At 39.7% G+C, this 17,447-nt stretch overlaps 1 protein-coding gene across 3 annotated transcripts in view; it reads right to left on the minus strand.

Annotated features, from left to right (window-relative positions):
• Positions 1-7,676: 7,676 nt before the first annotated feature.
• The window catches only part of Shroom4 (shroom family member 4), a 235,121-nt gene continuing 225,350 nt past the window's right edge, over positions 7,677-17,447 (minus strand). For all 3 annotated transcript variants that reach the window (XM_045140084.1, XM_045140086.1, XM_045140085.1), the window contains 2 exons: positions 13,451-13,720; positions 7,677-12,554 (listed from right to left, as the gene is read on the minus strand). In XM_045140084.1, the coding sequence (XP_044996019.1) occupies positions 12,285-12,554; positions 13,451-13,720 (540 nt within the window). In that variant the 3' untranslated portion in view covers positions 7,677-12,284. The remainder of the gene's footprint in view (positions 12,555-13,450; positions 13,721-17,447) is intronic.

A 17,447-nucleotide genomic window follows, 5' to 3' on the forward strand; every position in this document is an offset into this window, starting at 1 on the left:
GTCCACTAGATGGTGCAAGTGTCTGGAGTTCAAATGCAGCGGCTGAAGCCCTGGCGTGCCAATTCTTTCCCTCTCTCTCTCTCTCTCTCTCTGGAGAGTTGTCTAGGATTGTGTGAAGAATTATTGTGTTAATCCATGTAAAGTACTCATATAAGTACTTAGCAAAGTAAGTACTCACTATTATAAAGATAAAATAGGAAGTAAATGAGGTCCTTGCTAGAGCTGGACATTTTGTACATCTTGTGCACATGGTGATTTCTTTCTTCACCCATCCTGCACTGTGTACCAGACAAAGATTTTCCTTTGGACTTGTATATAAAACATTCCAGAATCGGGAGTTCCTCATAGTAATGAGAATAGTTCTTACAAACAGCATTAATTATCAATTCCTTTACTCTTACAAGAAGAGGCATATTTATTTTTCAGTTGGTTGATCAATTAAAACATATGAGATTTTTCTTTCCATGTTATATCTGGAAAGTATATTATATATATATATATATATATATATATATATATATATATATATATATATATATATATGATATCTTTATTTGAGAGAGACAAAGAAGCAGACAGAGAGAGAGAAAGAGAGAGAGAGAGATGGAAAAAGAGAATATAAGCACACCAGAATTTCCTGCCACTACAAATAAACTCCAGATCTATGCACCACTTTGTGCATGTGGCTTTACATGGAAAATGGGTTTTGAACCTGGGCCATGAGGCTTCACTAGCATCACTTTTAAATGCTTAGCTATCTCCCTAGCCCCATGAAAGCTACTTTTAAAAAATCAAATGCCGCCGGGCATGGTGGCTCACGCCTTTAATCCCAGCACTGGGGAGGCAGAGGTAGGAGGATTGCCATGAGTTCAAGGCCACCCTGAGATGACAGAGTTAATTCCAGGTTAGCCTGGACCAGAGTGAGACCCTACCTCGAAAAACCAAAAAAAAAAAAAAAAAAAATCAAATGCCCAGGGCTGAAGAGATGGCTTAGTGGTTAAGGCACTTGCCTACACAGCCAAAGGATCCCGGTTCGACTCTCCAGGACCCACATAAGCCAGATGCACAAGGGGTGCATGCATCTGGAGTTCATTTGCAGTGGCTGGAGGCCCTGGCACACCCATTCTCTCTCTCTCTCTTCCTCCCAAATAAATAAATAAAATAGATTTAAAAAAATCAAATGCCCAGTGCATAATACAGCATTGCTAATTATAGTCCTCCTAATGGATATTAAATCTATAGATGTGTTAATCCTATATATACACATCTTTGTGTCCTTTGACTAACATCTTCCACCTTCCTGCCTCTGGTAGCCACCATTCTATACTCTGTTGTTATGCATTAAACTAAAGTCTGCATATAAATGAGATCATGCAAAATTTTTCATTCCATGTCTGATTCATTTTATTGGTAATAATGTTCTTCAGGTTTATTCATGTTGTCAGAAGTGGCATGAATTTACCTAAAATATTGAAACAATGTTGGTGAAGTTATACAGAAAAGGGAACCCTTACATATCATTGGTGAAAATGTACATAATACAGCCAGCCATTTTAGAAAACAGTAGGAAAGTTCTTTAAAAATTAAAAATACAAAATATGACCCAGCAATTTCAATTGTAATTAGGTAACCCAAGGAAATTAACTTAATATCTTGAAGAAACATCTGTATGCCCATGTTCTTTGTATCCTTCTGTGCTAAAAATTAATGTAAAATATTCTAGTTATTTTATAACAAAAAGATTCATGAGTTTAGCCAAGTGCTAATAGCTGTGAAAATTAAGAACGTGTTTTTGTTGCTGTAATAGAATAAAAATAATTATGTATGTATATACAGCTTTATATAATGAATGCACAATTGTAGATTGACTTCTTTATATTTATTTACCTCTCTGATAGGATGGAAATTCCACAAGAATAGGTGCTTTGTCTATCTTGTCCATTGCTAAATTCCTGGAGTATAAGACAATACTTGATATCTTTAGTCAATGAATGGGAACAACAAGGAGTTATTTTATTTCACTTTCAGATTGCTCATTAAATTTTGTGTATTGCTATGGTTTAATATTTTTTTTAATTCAATCTCTATTGCAGTGGTAATGAGAGGTGGATCCTAATATGAGGCATTTAGTTCATGAGGGTTCTGTCCTCATGGCTATATTAATATTGATTATTAAAGGACTTATGGCTCTGAGTTTGATCTTTTGCTTTCTCTTTCAGTGCTTCAGTCAGGGAATGGTACAGAAAATAACTCACCAGCACTTCAGTGATCCTTGATTTTGGGTTTGCTGCAGTCAGCTTCATGTTGCTGGCACAAGAACCTGACCAAGAGCAGCTTGTGGGCATCAAAAGGTTTATTTGGTTTACAGACTCAAGGGGAGGCTCTATGGTGGCAGGGGAAAATGATGGCATGAGCAGAGGGTGGACATCACCCTCTCACAAATATCAGATGGACTATAGTAAGAGGAGAGTGTGCCAAACAGTGGCAAGGAAAAGTTGGCTTTAACACCCATAAGCTCTACCCCAACAATACTCTGCATCTAGGAGGCTCCAGTTCCCAAATTGCCACCAGCTAGGGACCTAGCATTCAGAACACATTGAATTTATGGGGCACACCTGAATCAAACTACCACAGGATTGTACATTTTTGTTTGTTGTAAATTATCCAATCCCAGATATTTTATTATAGCATCACAAAATGGACTCAGAAATGCATTAACCTTACATCTTGCAATATTACATAATTCATCTCAGCAGACAGCTATGAGAAATATGAGAAAAATAAGTAAGGGCAGAATAAATACTGTAACCTTGGCTACCCTTCACTAAGTATGTTTGTAACATGCTAGTGCTTTCCAAATTTTAAATTTTAATATGCATGTGAATCTCCCAGAAATATAGTTAAGATTAAGAGTGTTATTACCAGCTTTTGGGAGTGTGGTATTCTACCTTTCTAACAAGACCTCAGTAAATAGCTAGAAGCCTTTATTTATTATTTTCAAGTTAAAACTCTGCAATATATTATTTCCATTTTAGAGATAAGAAAATGGAGCAAGTAACAATAGTTTTTATGGTTAATCTTCATTGCTAGCTTCACTGGACTTAGAATAACCAGGAAGACACACCTCTAGGTGTGTCAGTAAGGATATTTCCAGAGAGGTTTATCTAAGGAGAAAAGACTAACCCTGAATGTGGGTGACTATCTCATGGACTTGGAACCAGGATAGAATAAAAAGGGAAAAACGAAGAAGCCAGCTGAAGGCTGGTATTCCCTTCTTTGCTTCCTTGTTGGTAGCAAAGATCAAGATGCTCCTGCTACCATGTCTTCCTGTCTTCCCCTCCATGATGAGCTACTATGAACTGTTCCTTCCTTTGTCAGGTATTTGGTCACAGTGACAAAAAGGTAACTAATATACAGCTTCATAGAATGTAACTAATATACAGCTTCATAGAATATGCAGAAGAATAATTTAAATACAGATAACTCAAATAACAAAGCTGAGCTCTTCCCACTCTACCACACCAGATATCTGTAGTAAGAGGAGGGGATTCCAGGTATAAGCCAGACATAAGTCACATAAAAAGCAAGTTTAACCATATAATTGGTGCCTAGGATATATTTGAGTCTAAATTTTGAGGCTGTCCTGCATTGTTGGTCAGCAAATCCTTTGTTTTTCATGGAGCTGAAGGCATGACACTTAACTATTAGCTAGAGAAAAGGCAACATGAGTATATAGAATCAACATAGAAGGCCCAGGTGTCTTACTTCTGATGTGGTTTGATCCAAAACTGGAGTTTGTATACTGATAAGGTCTATATCTGAGATTACCCCTATTGCTGGATCTTTTGAATTCTAAATTTTGGGAGAGACTGAGGTGTTGCCATTGACAAATGCTATATTTCAGATATGGTGTGAGTTTGCCTCCTAAAGGTTAATGTCTTTGTAGCTTGATTCTCAGCATGGAATTATTAAAACATGGAGCTAGGTGGAGGCCCTTAGGTCATTGGTAAATGCTCTCAGAAGTTATTAAAGTAGTTTTCATGAGACCCTTCAATTATTCTTTGGTTTTCTATAATAATCATATGGTCCTTCCTTCTTATACATACTCTCACCATGTGATGACCTGATGGCAGCACTGTCTATAAAATGTCAGAACTATGAACTAAATAAACTTCATTTCTTTTTTTAAAAATGATTGTTATTATTATTACCAACATGTTTCATATAGATTCATCATGTGTTGGTACTCTCTTTCCCCTCATCTCTGCTGCCATTCCATTGGGGATGCTCCTCAGTGGGTTTGCAGGTATTCCCCATGGGGTTGTGGTTTATGCATTGTGGGAGCTCCAAACAGTTATTTTTGGGGGAAGGGAATGCCTCTGGGCATGATGCTTTAACCTGAGGCTCTTACACTCTCTTTGTCCCCTCTTTTGCAAAATTCCCTGAGCCGTGGTGGAAGAGTTTAAGTCTACTTTGGTGATAAGCTCTTACGAGCCTCTGTATCCCTGCTTTGATAAGTGTTGAGTATCCTCAGGGTCTGTCTCCTTCATTCTGGCACTGATTATCAGGTTCACCATAGAAGTGGCATTCATGCTCATCTCCCACTATTCTTCTGTAGTTTCAGCTGTAGCTTGGCTGAAGTGCGAGGGGTAGTTTATCTCAGACTTAGGTTTTGTGCTACAGTGAAAGAAAGGTAGATCACTGCAACTATTCAAAGAAGAAATGTGTTTCTAAACTAAAGGTTAGAGTTTGTGGTCAGAAGGATGGAAGATATAAAGTTTACCACAAGGAAAATGAGGACTGGATTTAGGCTGCTTAACTATAATTGTTTAAGATATTGTCACCATTGATGGGCCAACTCTTTTGGATTGGGAGACTATAACAAATGCTGATTCTTTAGAAAGGAGAAGGCCTGGAGAAAGAATGCTGAAGGGGTTTCCCATTCCTCAAAAACAGGCTCATCCCTACTGGATTATTAAGTCTACAGTGTTCCTGCCTTGTGCTGGTTTTAGAAGTATGACAAATTCAGGAAATAGAGGGTCATGCATCTGTGATTCCTGGAAGCTGCTTAACCTGGACAGTGTGGGGCAGGGTCAACATTTCTTCAGGAAGGCCCTGAAAGGCCATTGTGTGAAGCTGTGAAAATGAACTATAGGTTGTGGTGAAGGTGTCAGGATTTTAGAGATGCCAGGAATATAAAATAGCTGTCAAGGAAATCTGCAGCCTCTGGTAGATCTGTTTGAGCTGCAAGCAGCACAACTGGAGTGATGGAGTTGCCCAAACCTTTTCGTTTCCAGAGGATTTCATCACAAGCACAAGGTAATAGATGTGGAGCAACAGGATTATTTTTCCCTACTGATTTTTATCTTACATTTGTCCATCTTTCTTTGCTGTGCCCCCATTTCTCCCTTTTGGCATGGCCATGCTCACTCTGTATCATTGTGTTGGAAATGTGTAACTTGTTTTGATATTATAGGGATTATAGTGAAGAGATTGTCTTGAGTCTCAGATGAGATTTTGAGTTTTGAACTTTTGAACAGTGCTGGGGGTTAGGCTTATCACAGAAAGAGATGAAAATCTTGGGCTGGAGATGGTAACTGATTCAGCTGCAATTGTTTGATAGATTATCACCATTGAGGATGGGTCAGCTGTTCTGCACTGGGACAAGAGGAGTAGTGCTGATTCTACCAAAAGGAGGGGCCTTATTAAAGAATGCTTAAGGATTTTCCTGCTTCTTAAAGTCATCTTTATTTCTCATTGTATTAACAAGATTGGTAGCTCACCTAGTATTTATTTTGGAAGTATGACAAATGTAGGAAAGAAGGATCAGGAGGTGCATATGGTTCTGGAGATGGCCAGTGGGCAATATGGGACAAGGCTGAATTGTCTCCATGGAGGCCTTATGAGGCCAGGATATGTAGCCTTGAAGAACCATGCAGTACAGTGGAGACCACAGGACTTTGGAGATGCCAGGACTATGGGCCTGGCAATAAGGAAAGCTTCTTACTGTGGATCAGGTGCATCTGCCAGAAAACAAGCACCCAAAGCTAGAGGGGCAGAATTTGGTGCCTAGAGGTTTCATTGTATCAGTTGTTGGGCATGGAGCTGCAGGATTTGATGTTTACCCTGCTGGTTTTATATCGTGCAATATTTCCTTGCTATACTAACTTTCTTCAATAGGAATGTTTACTCTGTGCCATTATGTGTTAGAAGTAGGTGACTTTTGTTATGATTTTATACAGATCAGTCAAAAGACTGTTTTGAGTCTCAGGTGAGTCTTTCAACTTTTGAATAGTTCTGGTATTGGTAAATCTGTAGGGACTTTTAAAGTTGGGCTGAATTTATTTTCTATCTTGAGATGGTTGTGAGTCTGTGGGGATTAAGAGTGTAATGTGGCAGTTTGAATGTAAAATATCCCCCATACTCTCATGTGTTTGTGATTAAGCCTCATACTCAATCTCCAGCTGGTGGCAATTTGGAATATGGAGACTTGCTGGAGGAGATGTGTCACTTGGGATTGGCCTTTTGGTGTTTATAACCCAAGTCTTCCTGGCAAGATCTAACTCACATTTGCTGTATGCACCCAGCTGCTGTGAAACGGGATGCTCAGTCTTTGCTCTGCCATGCTTTTCCCTACCATGATAAAACTTACTCTCAAAACTGTAAGTTGAGTATACTTTTCCTCCCATGAGCTGCTTCTGATTGGGGGTTTGTCCCAGGAGCTAGAAGGCAACTGCCCCATAGGTCTATAGGAAAAGATTGGTGGGCAATAAGAAGTATCAGCACTAACCTGCATGACATCACTTTTAGGGAAGGCCATTGGTGTTTCCATAAACAATGCAGAATTAATTCCCTTAGGAATGGCAGAGAGGGCAATATTGCAGGCATGGGGGTGGGGATATATCTTCTGTTAAAGGTGAGGGAACTAGGGCTGGAGAGATGGCTTAGCAGTTAAGGTACATGCCTGCAAAGCCTAAGGACCCAGGTTCAATTCCCCAGTACCCATGTTAAGCCAGATGCACAAGGTGGCCCATGCATCTGGAGTTCGTTTGTGGTGGCTAGAGGCCCTGGAGTGCCCGTTCTCACTCTGTCTCTCTCTCTCTCTCTCTCCTTGTCTCTAATAAATAAATAAAAATAAAACCTTTTAAAAAAGGTGGAGAAACTAATTCCTCTGGCAAAATAAACCCACTAGAATCTGTATTTTCTGCCTCATCAGGGTTCTCCTATATATCTCCATCACAAATTATAGGATCCCACAATCTTCTAATCAGTGTCGTCATGTTAACTGTGGACATGGCTCAAGGTTGGGATTTGAACTTGTGTTGTAAGTCGGACATTCATATGATGAGGGATTGGTTTTTATTTTTTGTTGTTTGTTTTTGGTTTTCTTTTCCTTATGGCTGCTGGAGAAAAGATTCTCTTTTAAGGCATATGGAGATACCTTTAGATTCTTGTGTGTATCTGGAAATTGGAAATTCATCTCAGAGCTCATTCTTTTCCTTTGGTATTTTATCCAGAGATGCTAGAAGCAACTGTACATCATGATATTTGTTCTTTTCCACAGATATTCAAAATTTTTATATCATCACTAAATCATTTGCTCTTCCAAAGAGGTGGGTCAGGAATATTAAATACATTTATCTTGCATACTTTTAAAAATAGTGCCAACTGTGGATTATAAGAACTCCTTAGTAACTGTAGATTTAGTTGGGGTGTCAGCTTTAGGTACTACCGAGCCCACTAGAGGAATTCATCATTATAATTCTATTTCTCTAGAGCTCCACCTCAGGTGCTACACTCTGTATTAGTCAGAGTTCTTTAGAGGGACAGAACTGATAGAATAAATACATATTCCAAAGGAGATTTATTAGATTGGATCACACAATATGGGATGGGCAGTCTAGCGATGGCTGTATGCATGTTAGAGTGTCTGAGAATCTGGTAGCTGCTTAGTCCATGGGCTGGATGTCTCAACAGTCCCAACTTGGCATTGAGACCTGGGGGATTTCTGGCAAGCTGCTGATCTTCAGTCCACAACTGAAGGACAAAGGTGGGTTCTGATGTCAGCAAAAGAAGGCAGGAACAGGGTAGGTGTATTCACCAGTAAGGAATGAAGGCAAAGAGCCAAAATCACTACTATTTTTCTCTCAGATCTCTTAACATCTCTGCTGCCTCCAGAAGGTGCTGCACACTCTGGAGGAGGGTCTGCCTCTCCTGTGTTTATTCTTCCTAGAAATACTCTCACAGACCAGCCCAGAGTTACTTGATTCCTAATATAATCAAATTGGTAATTGAGATAGCTAGCGCACAGACCTTACTATTTTGCTGGAGATAATGAACAACATAGTATTAATATCATTCCTAAGGGGTCAGGATAGAGGTTTAGGAATGCAGACAAGGCTCTGATCATATAGCTATCTGTGAAGGACTGTGGTTGTGTGACCAAATTCCACTCATTCTTTTTAGCAGAATATTATGGAATCTCTAGTCCCTAAGTCAAAATACATGAGACAATTATTTTTGTCCTTAGCACCTTTTATTGAAATATGATTCTTGATGACAATCTGGTAGGCATATTAATGTCAGCCAAGAAGGAAGTGGTGGAAGAGCCAAATGGTAAAACAATAAAATTCAGAAAAATATCATATGGGATAGCTAAACCTCTAATGTTGTACAAAGCACTGGATCTTTATCTATACAAACTGTCCCATGCCCTATCCCCTCTAAAGATCAACTAATCTTCAAATAATATAATATGCTGCTCACAGAAATATTATTGTCATAGACAACTCCCCTGACAGAAACACAGGGAGATGCCCAGCTTCAGATTGGTGAAAATGACCAGAAATGTGTGCAACTTCCTCCATCTGAGGCTTGCTACTAGCAGAATAGATTCTTTATGGAGGCTAGTGCTAGGGATGTGGCTCTGGTACCCTGTAAGTAGTCTTTCAGCCATGAGGTTAAATGGAAATCTGAATGTGAACCAGATTTTGAAAGAGGTTTTTCATCTTTTAACCCTCTCTCCTTTCTTCTGCTTTCAAACTCTCCCTTTCTATGGCTTTAATTTCAGTGGTTGTGTTTCGTTCTTTTGGACTCCAGTTCGGCATTTACTTGTATATCTTATCTGAATCTCTAGTGGTGAGACTCAAGAAGACTCAACTATCTGGGGATAGGGGAAAGTAATAGGGGACATATGATAGCAATCTTTCACCAATTCCCTTCTATTTAATCACCACCCTACTTACCTATTATTCGATGGGGTTTACGTAAGTATTTGAAGAGAAAGAGTGGAAGACTTTGGCAAATCCTTTGGCTTACCTTGCATACTGAATTCGCCTGGAGGCTTTGGAAGAGGGCTGAGCCCCAAAACCAACATAAGGGAGAGTTATTTCAGCTCGAGTAATACTGGCAACTTTGTAGCACTGGCACTGTCAATGGGACTTCCACAGCAGGAGTGTAGCATGTCATTCTATGTTTAGTAAATCACCTTGTCTATTGAGCTTCATTGCTCAGAATAGTTTTGAGGTTATGCTTTAAATACTTTGGAAACTGAGTATCCTTGTATTCTGAATCCAACTCTAGAAATCCATTTGAGGTGTGATGAGTGAAAAATGTGAGAATTAAGGCTGGGGTACAGCACATTGGTATAGGACCAGTCCAGTCATACAATACTTGCCCAACATGGATGTACAAGGCCTTGGGTCCTACCCATAGTACATCCCAAACCAAGAACAAACAAAAATGGCTTAAGTAATAGTATTTTGCTACCATAAACTTAAAGTATATTTAACCTAACAATGGCTAAGCAATATCCAGACTATTGCCATGGTGTTCAGTTAGGTGACCATCCTTTCCCTAGACCAATATTCCCCCCAAATCTACTCTTTTCACCCTAAATAAAGTATGCTTATTGTTTGTCCTAGGACCTGTTAATAAAAGAAGGTAAGGCGACTGTGGTCTTCATTCAAAGCATTCCTCCACCTCCTTCAATATTCCTTTGGGTAAACCTAGCCTTTTCTAGGCTCTCAGTGTTGCTGAATATAATAGAATAGAAGCCACTGAGCTTAACTGCTCAGAAGAGTTTTGAGGTTATATTTTAATTACGTTGGAATCTTCCACTGGAAGGGAGAACGTTTGACATACTAACAGTGGTTCTGGTAGTGGCAGCAATACTAAAAGCATACCCAGGGCCCCACAGAGAGGGTTACCATCCCTCTAGGACACCCTTCTGGCCAAAACTACTTTCTCATACTTTTCAGGCACAGTAGAGAAGAAGTAGAAGCTAATTAGCAGTATTTGTAGTAGCAGCAGCAAAGTTCTTTGGCAAATTCTTTGGTTGAATGAGGTTCCCCTGCTGCTACAGTGAACCTCCATGGACCCTGAGGAACTCAGCAGTAACGAGTAGTGATGAGATGGTTTGGCTGTGCTGAACTTGGATGATATGAGGAGATAACACCAAGGATTGATCCAAGTTAACAAGGATGAGAGAATCGAGAGAGATAAGAGATAATTCCCTTCTTGCCATTGTCCACCTGAATGCTTTTCCAGGAGAGAAGCTGGTGTCAGGGTCTTAGCAGTAGTAGAAGCCTTAGTTCTTTGTACATTAGTCCCCCATTATGTGTGTGTTTTCACTTTCTGTAGCTTCAGTTACATCAGGACAATCATGGTTTGACAATATTACAGGAATATTATAGAAATAAACAATTGGCACATTTTATATTGCATGTCATTCTGAGAAGTGATAAAATTTTGCTCCACAACGCTCTGTCACACATGGAGTATGAATTATCCATTTGTCCAGTGTATCCAGGTTGTGTAGTTATTCTCTCTTTAGTCATTTAACAGTTTTCTCATTTACCAGATTAACTGTAGTGAAATATACATAGATATGTATATATCTATATACATATCTACATATACAAAAATATGGGCTGGTATTATCTAAGGTTTAAAGTATCCACCAGGTAAGGGGGTGTCTTAGAACATTACTGTCTTCTGCACCAAGGATAAAGAGGGCTACTGTGTGTCTAAGCTCCTGGCTAGATCATGATTTGCTCGGGGCCTGGCTTTAGCTGCAGATGCCAGCTGCCATAGTTTGGGTTCCCTGAGCCTGGCAACAGGCTGAGGAAGCAGTTGAAGAAGCAGAGGAGTACCTCCTGAGCTCATTTTCACTTATCCCACATGGTTTGGAGATAGTAGAAAAAAAATGAATGACCCTTGTAAGATTTAGGAGACTTCTTTGGTTTCAGAAATAGCATGCAAAAGGTAAATACTACTCAGGAATGCTAGGACATGGCCATCCAAACCTTTAGGGAAGCCCAGAGCCAGTTCATGGTAGGGAGGCTAGGATATCAAGGGGAGAGCTCCTTTTTTAGACAATTGTATTTATGGTGGGAAGAATTCAGTGCCTTGGCATTCGCATATCTAGGCAGGGTAGATTCATGCTGATCAACTGAAATTTTTTCCTTCTGGGCTAACTTTTCCCTCTTCATTTCCTCCTTACCTCATTAGTTAAAAAAAGAAAAAAATATATATAAATATACAAAAATAAGAACCCTCAATAATGAAACTATATCCAGATGTCAGCTGTAATAGAGCTATGAAAGGCTTATCATATGAAACTCTGGTTTGTGACTCCTAGAAGTCACAAGCAATATAAAGTGGCAGGCCCCAAAATCTTAGGATAGGAAGAAGGCTGTGCTAGCTAAAGCTGAGTGTGACTTCTTCCCTTTAACCTACCTGCTAGAGAAGATACAAATGGAGCCATTTTGTTTGAGCCTGGCTTTTCTTGCATGGTGACATTAAAACTTTGTTCTCACCCTATTACATGTGTCTTTCACCACAAAGCTTTTGTGAGGCCCTGAAATAGGGGGCAGGTGAATGTGCTCAAGACAGCCAGATCTTTATGAGAAATACCTGAGCCCTGAGCCCTGGATAAGAGGAAGATGCACAGGCAGCTTTGTTCTGAGCTTCAAGGGCAGTTATGGCTTGGAGGTTTGTGAAGTCTTTGGTGTCTTAGTACAGAGATGAAGGCACTTTTGTTGGTTCTGTGAGCATCAAGTGCTTCCTGTGCACTCTAGGAAAGAACATGGTTGGTCTGCACTTTGCTATGGCTCCCTAGTATGGAAGTTTGTGATCTCTTCAGGCTATACTAGCTGACTGACCAGGGTAGAGGCTGGAGCAATCTGCTAATTGTTATCTGCTTGCTTACAAACTGCTACTGAAGACTGAAAGCACTTCCCACTGAGGCTAGGCAGGGGTGCAATGGCAGACTGTTGGTAGAATTAGAAATTGCTGGGCCCCAAGAGTAGGCTCTCCCTGAGGCATTTGAGCTGCTCTTCCCCAAGCTTGATCTTCTCCTCCAGTTCTCTCTGTTCAATGATGAGAGCAGATTTCATCTTCACAAAGTGCTGGTAATCTTGGAGCTGGTCTGGAGGCAGATAGCGGGAGACCATGCTGAACACCAGCTTCTCCCTACGGTCCACGTGTTCCTTCAGCTCCTTAGCATCTGCCAACTGGCCTGTCAGCTGTTGCTTCTTCTCCATCAGCATCAACTGGGGAGAAAAAGATCCAATTAAGGGCTGTGTCAATCACAAACCATCTGTCCCATAATGCTTCATCAGGGAGGTAGCCACAGAGCAGCTATCCCTTTTGTTCACTGATCAATCCTAGCTTCTTTGCTCTGAAGTCCACCTGCATGCAAAACCCAGTAGTTGGAAGATTAGCATGACAGTGATCTTGGACAGGGATAAACAATCACCGCTTTCCACCTCCAAGACTATCTTTAATCTGTGGACCTCCACTGGGTTTGGCATTATGGAAGGCTCTGACAAAGCCCTCCTGTGTCCCTTCCATCTACTGCACACTGTGCTGATTCCTTCTATATGGTGTGTGTCTCTGCATGAGTGGACATGAGTAAAGGTGTGTGTGTGTGTGTGTACATGTGAACACACATGCATTCTTAGGGTGGATTCAAAACCACTTATTTAGGGAAAAGTAAGGCAATTTACTTCAGGATATGGTCATAAAATGAACCAATTTGTGAAACTGAATGCCTTCTTCCAACTCTAGGGAGACCACAGGCAAAACTACTGCTGCTGTTGCTTCCTTTCCTACTCCACTGGCACATTGCACTGATTCCATATTTGCCCTGCTTTAGGCCTTCTTTTAAGTCATTAACTTGGATTATCTAAATCCTCATAGCAACCCCCATGAGGTAGGTAGTATATTCATCTCATTTTACAGAGGAAGCAATTAAGACAGAGTGAGTTTAAGTGAATTGACTATAATCACACAGATAATATGCAGTAAAAGCAGAATTTCAGGGTACTTAAATGCCAGTGTTCACACTGCTTCTCTGTACCTTTTAACAGCTCAACTTGAAAGAGGTAGATGACAATAGGTAGATGACATATTTTTCCAGCTATAACCTCAGGGACCCCAACTCTACCTTCTCCTGGTTGGCCTCTGAATCGATGCTATTGAGAGCATTTTCCACTCGGGCCAGTCGTCCAGAGAGGGACAGCAACAGGTTGACAACTTTGTCCAGGTCCCCAATAAACAAACGGTACTTTTCAAATTCATTGGATTTGCAAGAAGCTTTTAAGTTGGCCTCCACTTCTTCTCCAAGGGCAAAATTGGCATTGATGTCTTCCAGCAGCCCTCGTTGAGCCTCCCTCAGGACAGAAAGCTTACGGCCAATGCTTTCAATAAGTTGAACCTGGGGTCATTAAAGAGAAGAGGAAACAAAAGATGAGCATGGGCACCCACACAAACCAATCTGAGCCTAGTTGGGAATGGTGGTACATACCTGTAATTCCAGTACTGAGAAGAAAGAGGCAAAAGGGTTGCAAGTTTCTAGCCAACCTGGGATATACAGTGAGACCTTTTCTAAAATAAATTAAAAAGGAACAAAGGGAAACGAGAGGGAGAGAAGGAAGAGAGGGAGAAAAAGAGGAGGGAAGGAAAAATTGATCTTTGGTTGTAATCTCCATTTTGGGATCCAAGTGACAGATTTTAGGCTATACTTTGGTCACTGGAAACAGGAAAACTTGGAAGTGCAGGAACAATTCTAATTTTCTGGGTAGGAACCTTATCCACCTATGTGGTAGGCATCTTCATGTCACCAGTAAGTGCTACCTATTGACTAAGCCACCTTTGCAAAATGCAACAGCATAAAAAAGCATAAAATTATGGACTTAAACATGCATAGCTCCCTCGGGATTTTTGTGAAGATGAATAGTCAAACAGTTTTAATAGCTAATCACATATTTGAAATTACTATGGAGTACTTGGAGACAAGAATCATTTTTTCTTATCCTACCCCAACAGAAAAAGAGCTTTTACTGTAGACAAATTGTATTTGAAAATGGTGTAAAAAATTAAAGACCAGCATAAGAAGAGGGGAAAATGATGACATCAAAATAGAAGAGAGGGGCTGGGGGGATGGCTTAGTGGTGAATGAATTTTCCTGCAAAGCCACAGGACCCAGGTGTGATTTCCCTACGACCCACGTTAGCCAGATGCACAAGGGGGCACATGCATTTGGAATTCATTTGTAGTGGCTGGAGGTCCTGGCATGCCCATTCTGTCTCTCTTCCTCTCTCTCCCTCTTTATCTGTCAAGAAATAAATAAAAAGAAGGCTTGGAGAGATGGTTTAGTGGTTAAGCGCTTGCCTGTGAAGCCTAAGAACCCTGGTTTGAGGCTCAATTCCCCAGGACCCATGTTAGCCAGATGCAAAAGGGGGCGCACACGTCTGGAGTTCGTTTGCAGAGGCTGGAAGCCCTGGCGCGCCCATTCTCTCTCTCTCTGTATCTGCCTCTTTCTGTCTCTGTCACTCTCAAATAAGTAAATAAAAATGAACAAAAAAAAATTAAAAAAATTAAAAAAAAAATAAAAAAGAAAAAAATTAAATAAAAATAAAATATTTTTTTTTAAAAATGGAAAAGAGAATAGTTGGAAAGAAGGAATTCAATTGGGGGACAGAGGAGGATGGTGGGAGGGGGTTATGGTCATGGCATATTGTGTAGGTGTATGGAGGTTGTCAGTAAGTTTTAAAGGGTCTGCAAAAGTTCTCCTGTGACAGTCATGGGCTGAAAATGTGTTGGACAGTGATTCTAATGAGGGATAGCATAGCATAAATGAACCCGATTCGCCACACACACACACACACACAGTCCGGAAAAGATAAAAAGTACTGAATCTGCAGTGAGCTTGTGTCCAAAGCAGTGGTACATGGTTCTCTTTTAGCATAAGGAAAAATTAGGAGAAAGTGAGGGAACATAAGAATATAACCCAGTGGAAACATGAACAATTTGTAATATACTAATATATTAAAGTTCTCAATAAAATGAAAAGTAAGGGCTGGAGAGATGGCTTAGTGGTTAAGTGCTTGCCTGTGAAGCCTGAGGACCTCGGTTTGAGGCTAGATTCCCCAGGACCCACGTTAGCCAGATGCACAAGGGGGTGCACGCATCTGGAGTTCATTTGCAGTGGCTGGAAGCCCTGGCACGCCCATTCTCTCTATCTGCCTCTTTCTCTCTTTGTCTGTTGTTCTCAAATAAATAAATAAAAACAAACAAAAAAATTAAAAAAAATAAAAAGTAGTTGTTGGTGTTTAATGTGAATATTATGCATCTGTCTTCTAATACACCAATCAATACAAATAAATATTTCTGCAAATAACATGCATGCATGAAAATGTACATGCAAGTTTGTTTATATCTGTTTGCCAACAACATGCATGGCTTTCAGTTCTTAAATGAAGATGACAGGACTGATGTGTATTATTTGTGTGAATGGTTTTGTTGAATACACTAAGAATAATTTGAATTTTGTTTAACATAAAATATAAAAATAATTCTTTGAAAGCATTGTCAAGAGGGAATAATGCAAATGGAAAATGTTTTACCTTGCAACCATTAATTGTAGAAAAGTTAATTTTAGGATAAAGTGGTTGATACAGCTAAAGTAAAACTTAGGAACTTTCAATGATCTTTTTTGTTTTTGTTTTCATTTAAATATGTGAAAACTATATTCAAACCATTTACATAAGATCTGTTATAGTAATGTCACACTTAATAGAAAGTTTATTGCATTTAGAATTGGTATTCATTACATAATTTTGATACTTTCTTCTTAGTAATTTATTATAGTTACTCATTTAAAAGTCCATCAACCAAGGATATGAATAAAGAAAAGTCCTACATTACTAAAAGAAAAAAAGTACCAATTTCATAAAGTAGGTATGAGAATTAAATGAGCTAATACACATTACATGCTTAGAATAGCACTCCTACATAGAGAGTTTGCTTCTGTGTTTGATTTATTATTATGCTAGCCTAGACACTATGCAGTTTTCTAGAATGTGTTCCTCTACATTAGTTTATTTAGAAATGTCCAAAGTGATCATGACTGAGGAAGCATCCTCTGGGTTTCAAGGCCTGCAGTAACAATTTAGAACTATTGGAGAATCAGGAGATAATCACGATTGTGTTCTGAAGTATAACAGATGTTCATATAGGGAACCTTCTAAAACCTACTAGGAATTGGAGCTCAGTGATATGAATGAGGAAATGTAATTAGATGGCAAGACATTCCCAGTTACATTGCCACTTTCTACTCTCCGAAATAAAATTCAGTGTCAGGGTTAAGGGATGAGCCACTTGGATTATCACCTACCCATCAAAGATCAAAGGCTCGGGGGTTGATGAAAGAATAGAAATGGAGAAAACCCTTTATTTCTCACCACCTTGGCTCTCCAGCTTGAATTTCAGACCTGAGGAAGGTGTAGCATATTTACAGTTGGGGAGTCATCACAGAGTCAGACAGAGCTAAGCTGTTTTCTGGAATATTACAAATTGGTGATCTTCTTCATCTTTATTCCCCTCAAACACAAAAACTGTCCTACACCACCCACAGTCAGTTTAAATCACTCTCTGTTATCCTGTCAGTTGCCATTTCTAATCACCTCTCTCCTCTTGCCCAGATGTTTATTGTGTTTGTCCCTGGAAAGGCCAGGTTCATGCTCAAGGAACACAGAATCCAAAGAAGAGCATCTAGGTCAATAAAATGCCAGATCCTCCATGCTTCCAATTCCTTTCCTGACATTTTTGCTTCAGATGGGAAATTGGAGGGAGCACTTCTGCAAAAGGGCTTATGTTTTCCTATAGCTCATGTCCTGAGCACGAAATATGTGTACGAGAGCAATTCACATGGAGTTTACATGTCTGCAAAATGAAAAATTGGACCTTTGATGTTGCCATAGTAATCCTATTTGCTTATGAAATAAAATAGGTAAGTGCAGGGAGGGGAAAATGATTCCAGGAACTTGATTAGAAAACTAGGCTACTGGTAGTTAGAAGAAGAAAGAGAGGCTTGGAACAACAACAATAACATCTCCATTTACCTATTTTGTATTTTTAAGAGATAATTGACCATCATTGCA

Source organism: Jaculus jaculus, chromosome X (genome assembly GCF_020740685.1).
Source record: "Jaculus jaculus isolate mJacJac1 chromosome X, mJacJac1.mat.Y.cur, whole genome shotgun sequence".
Classification (NCBI taxonomy): domain Eukaryota; kingdom Metazoa; phylum Chordata; class Mammalia; order Rodentia; family Dipodidae; genus Jaculus; species Jaculus jaculus.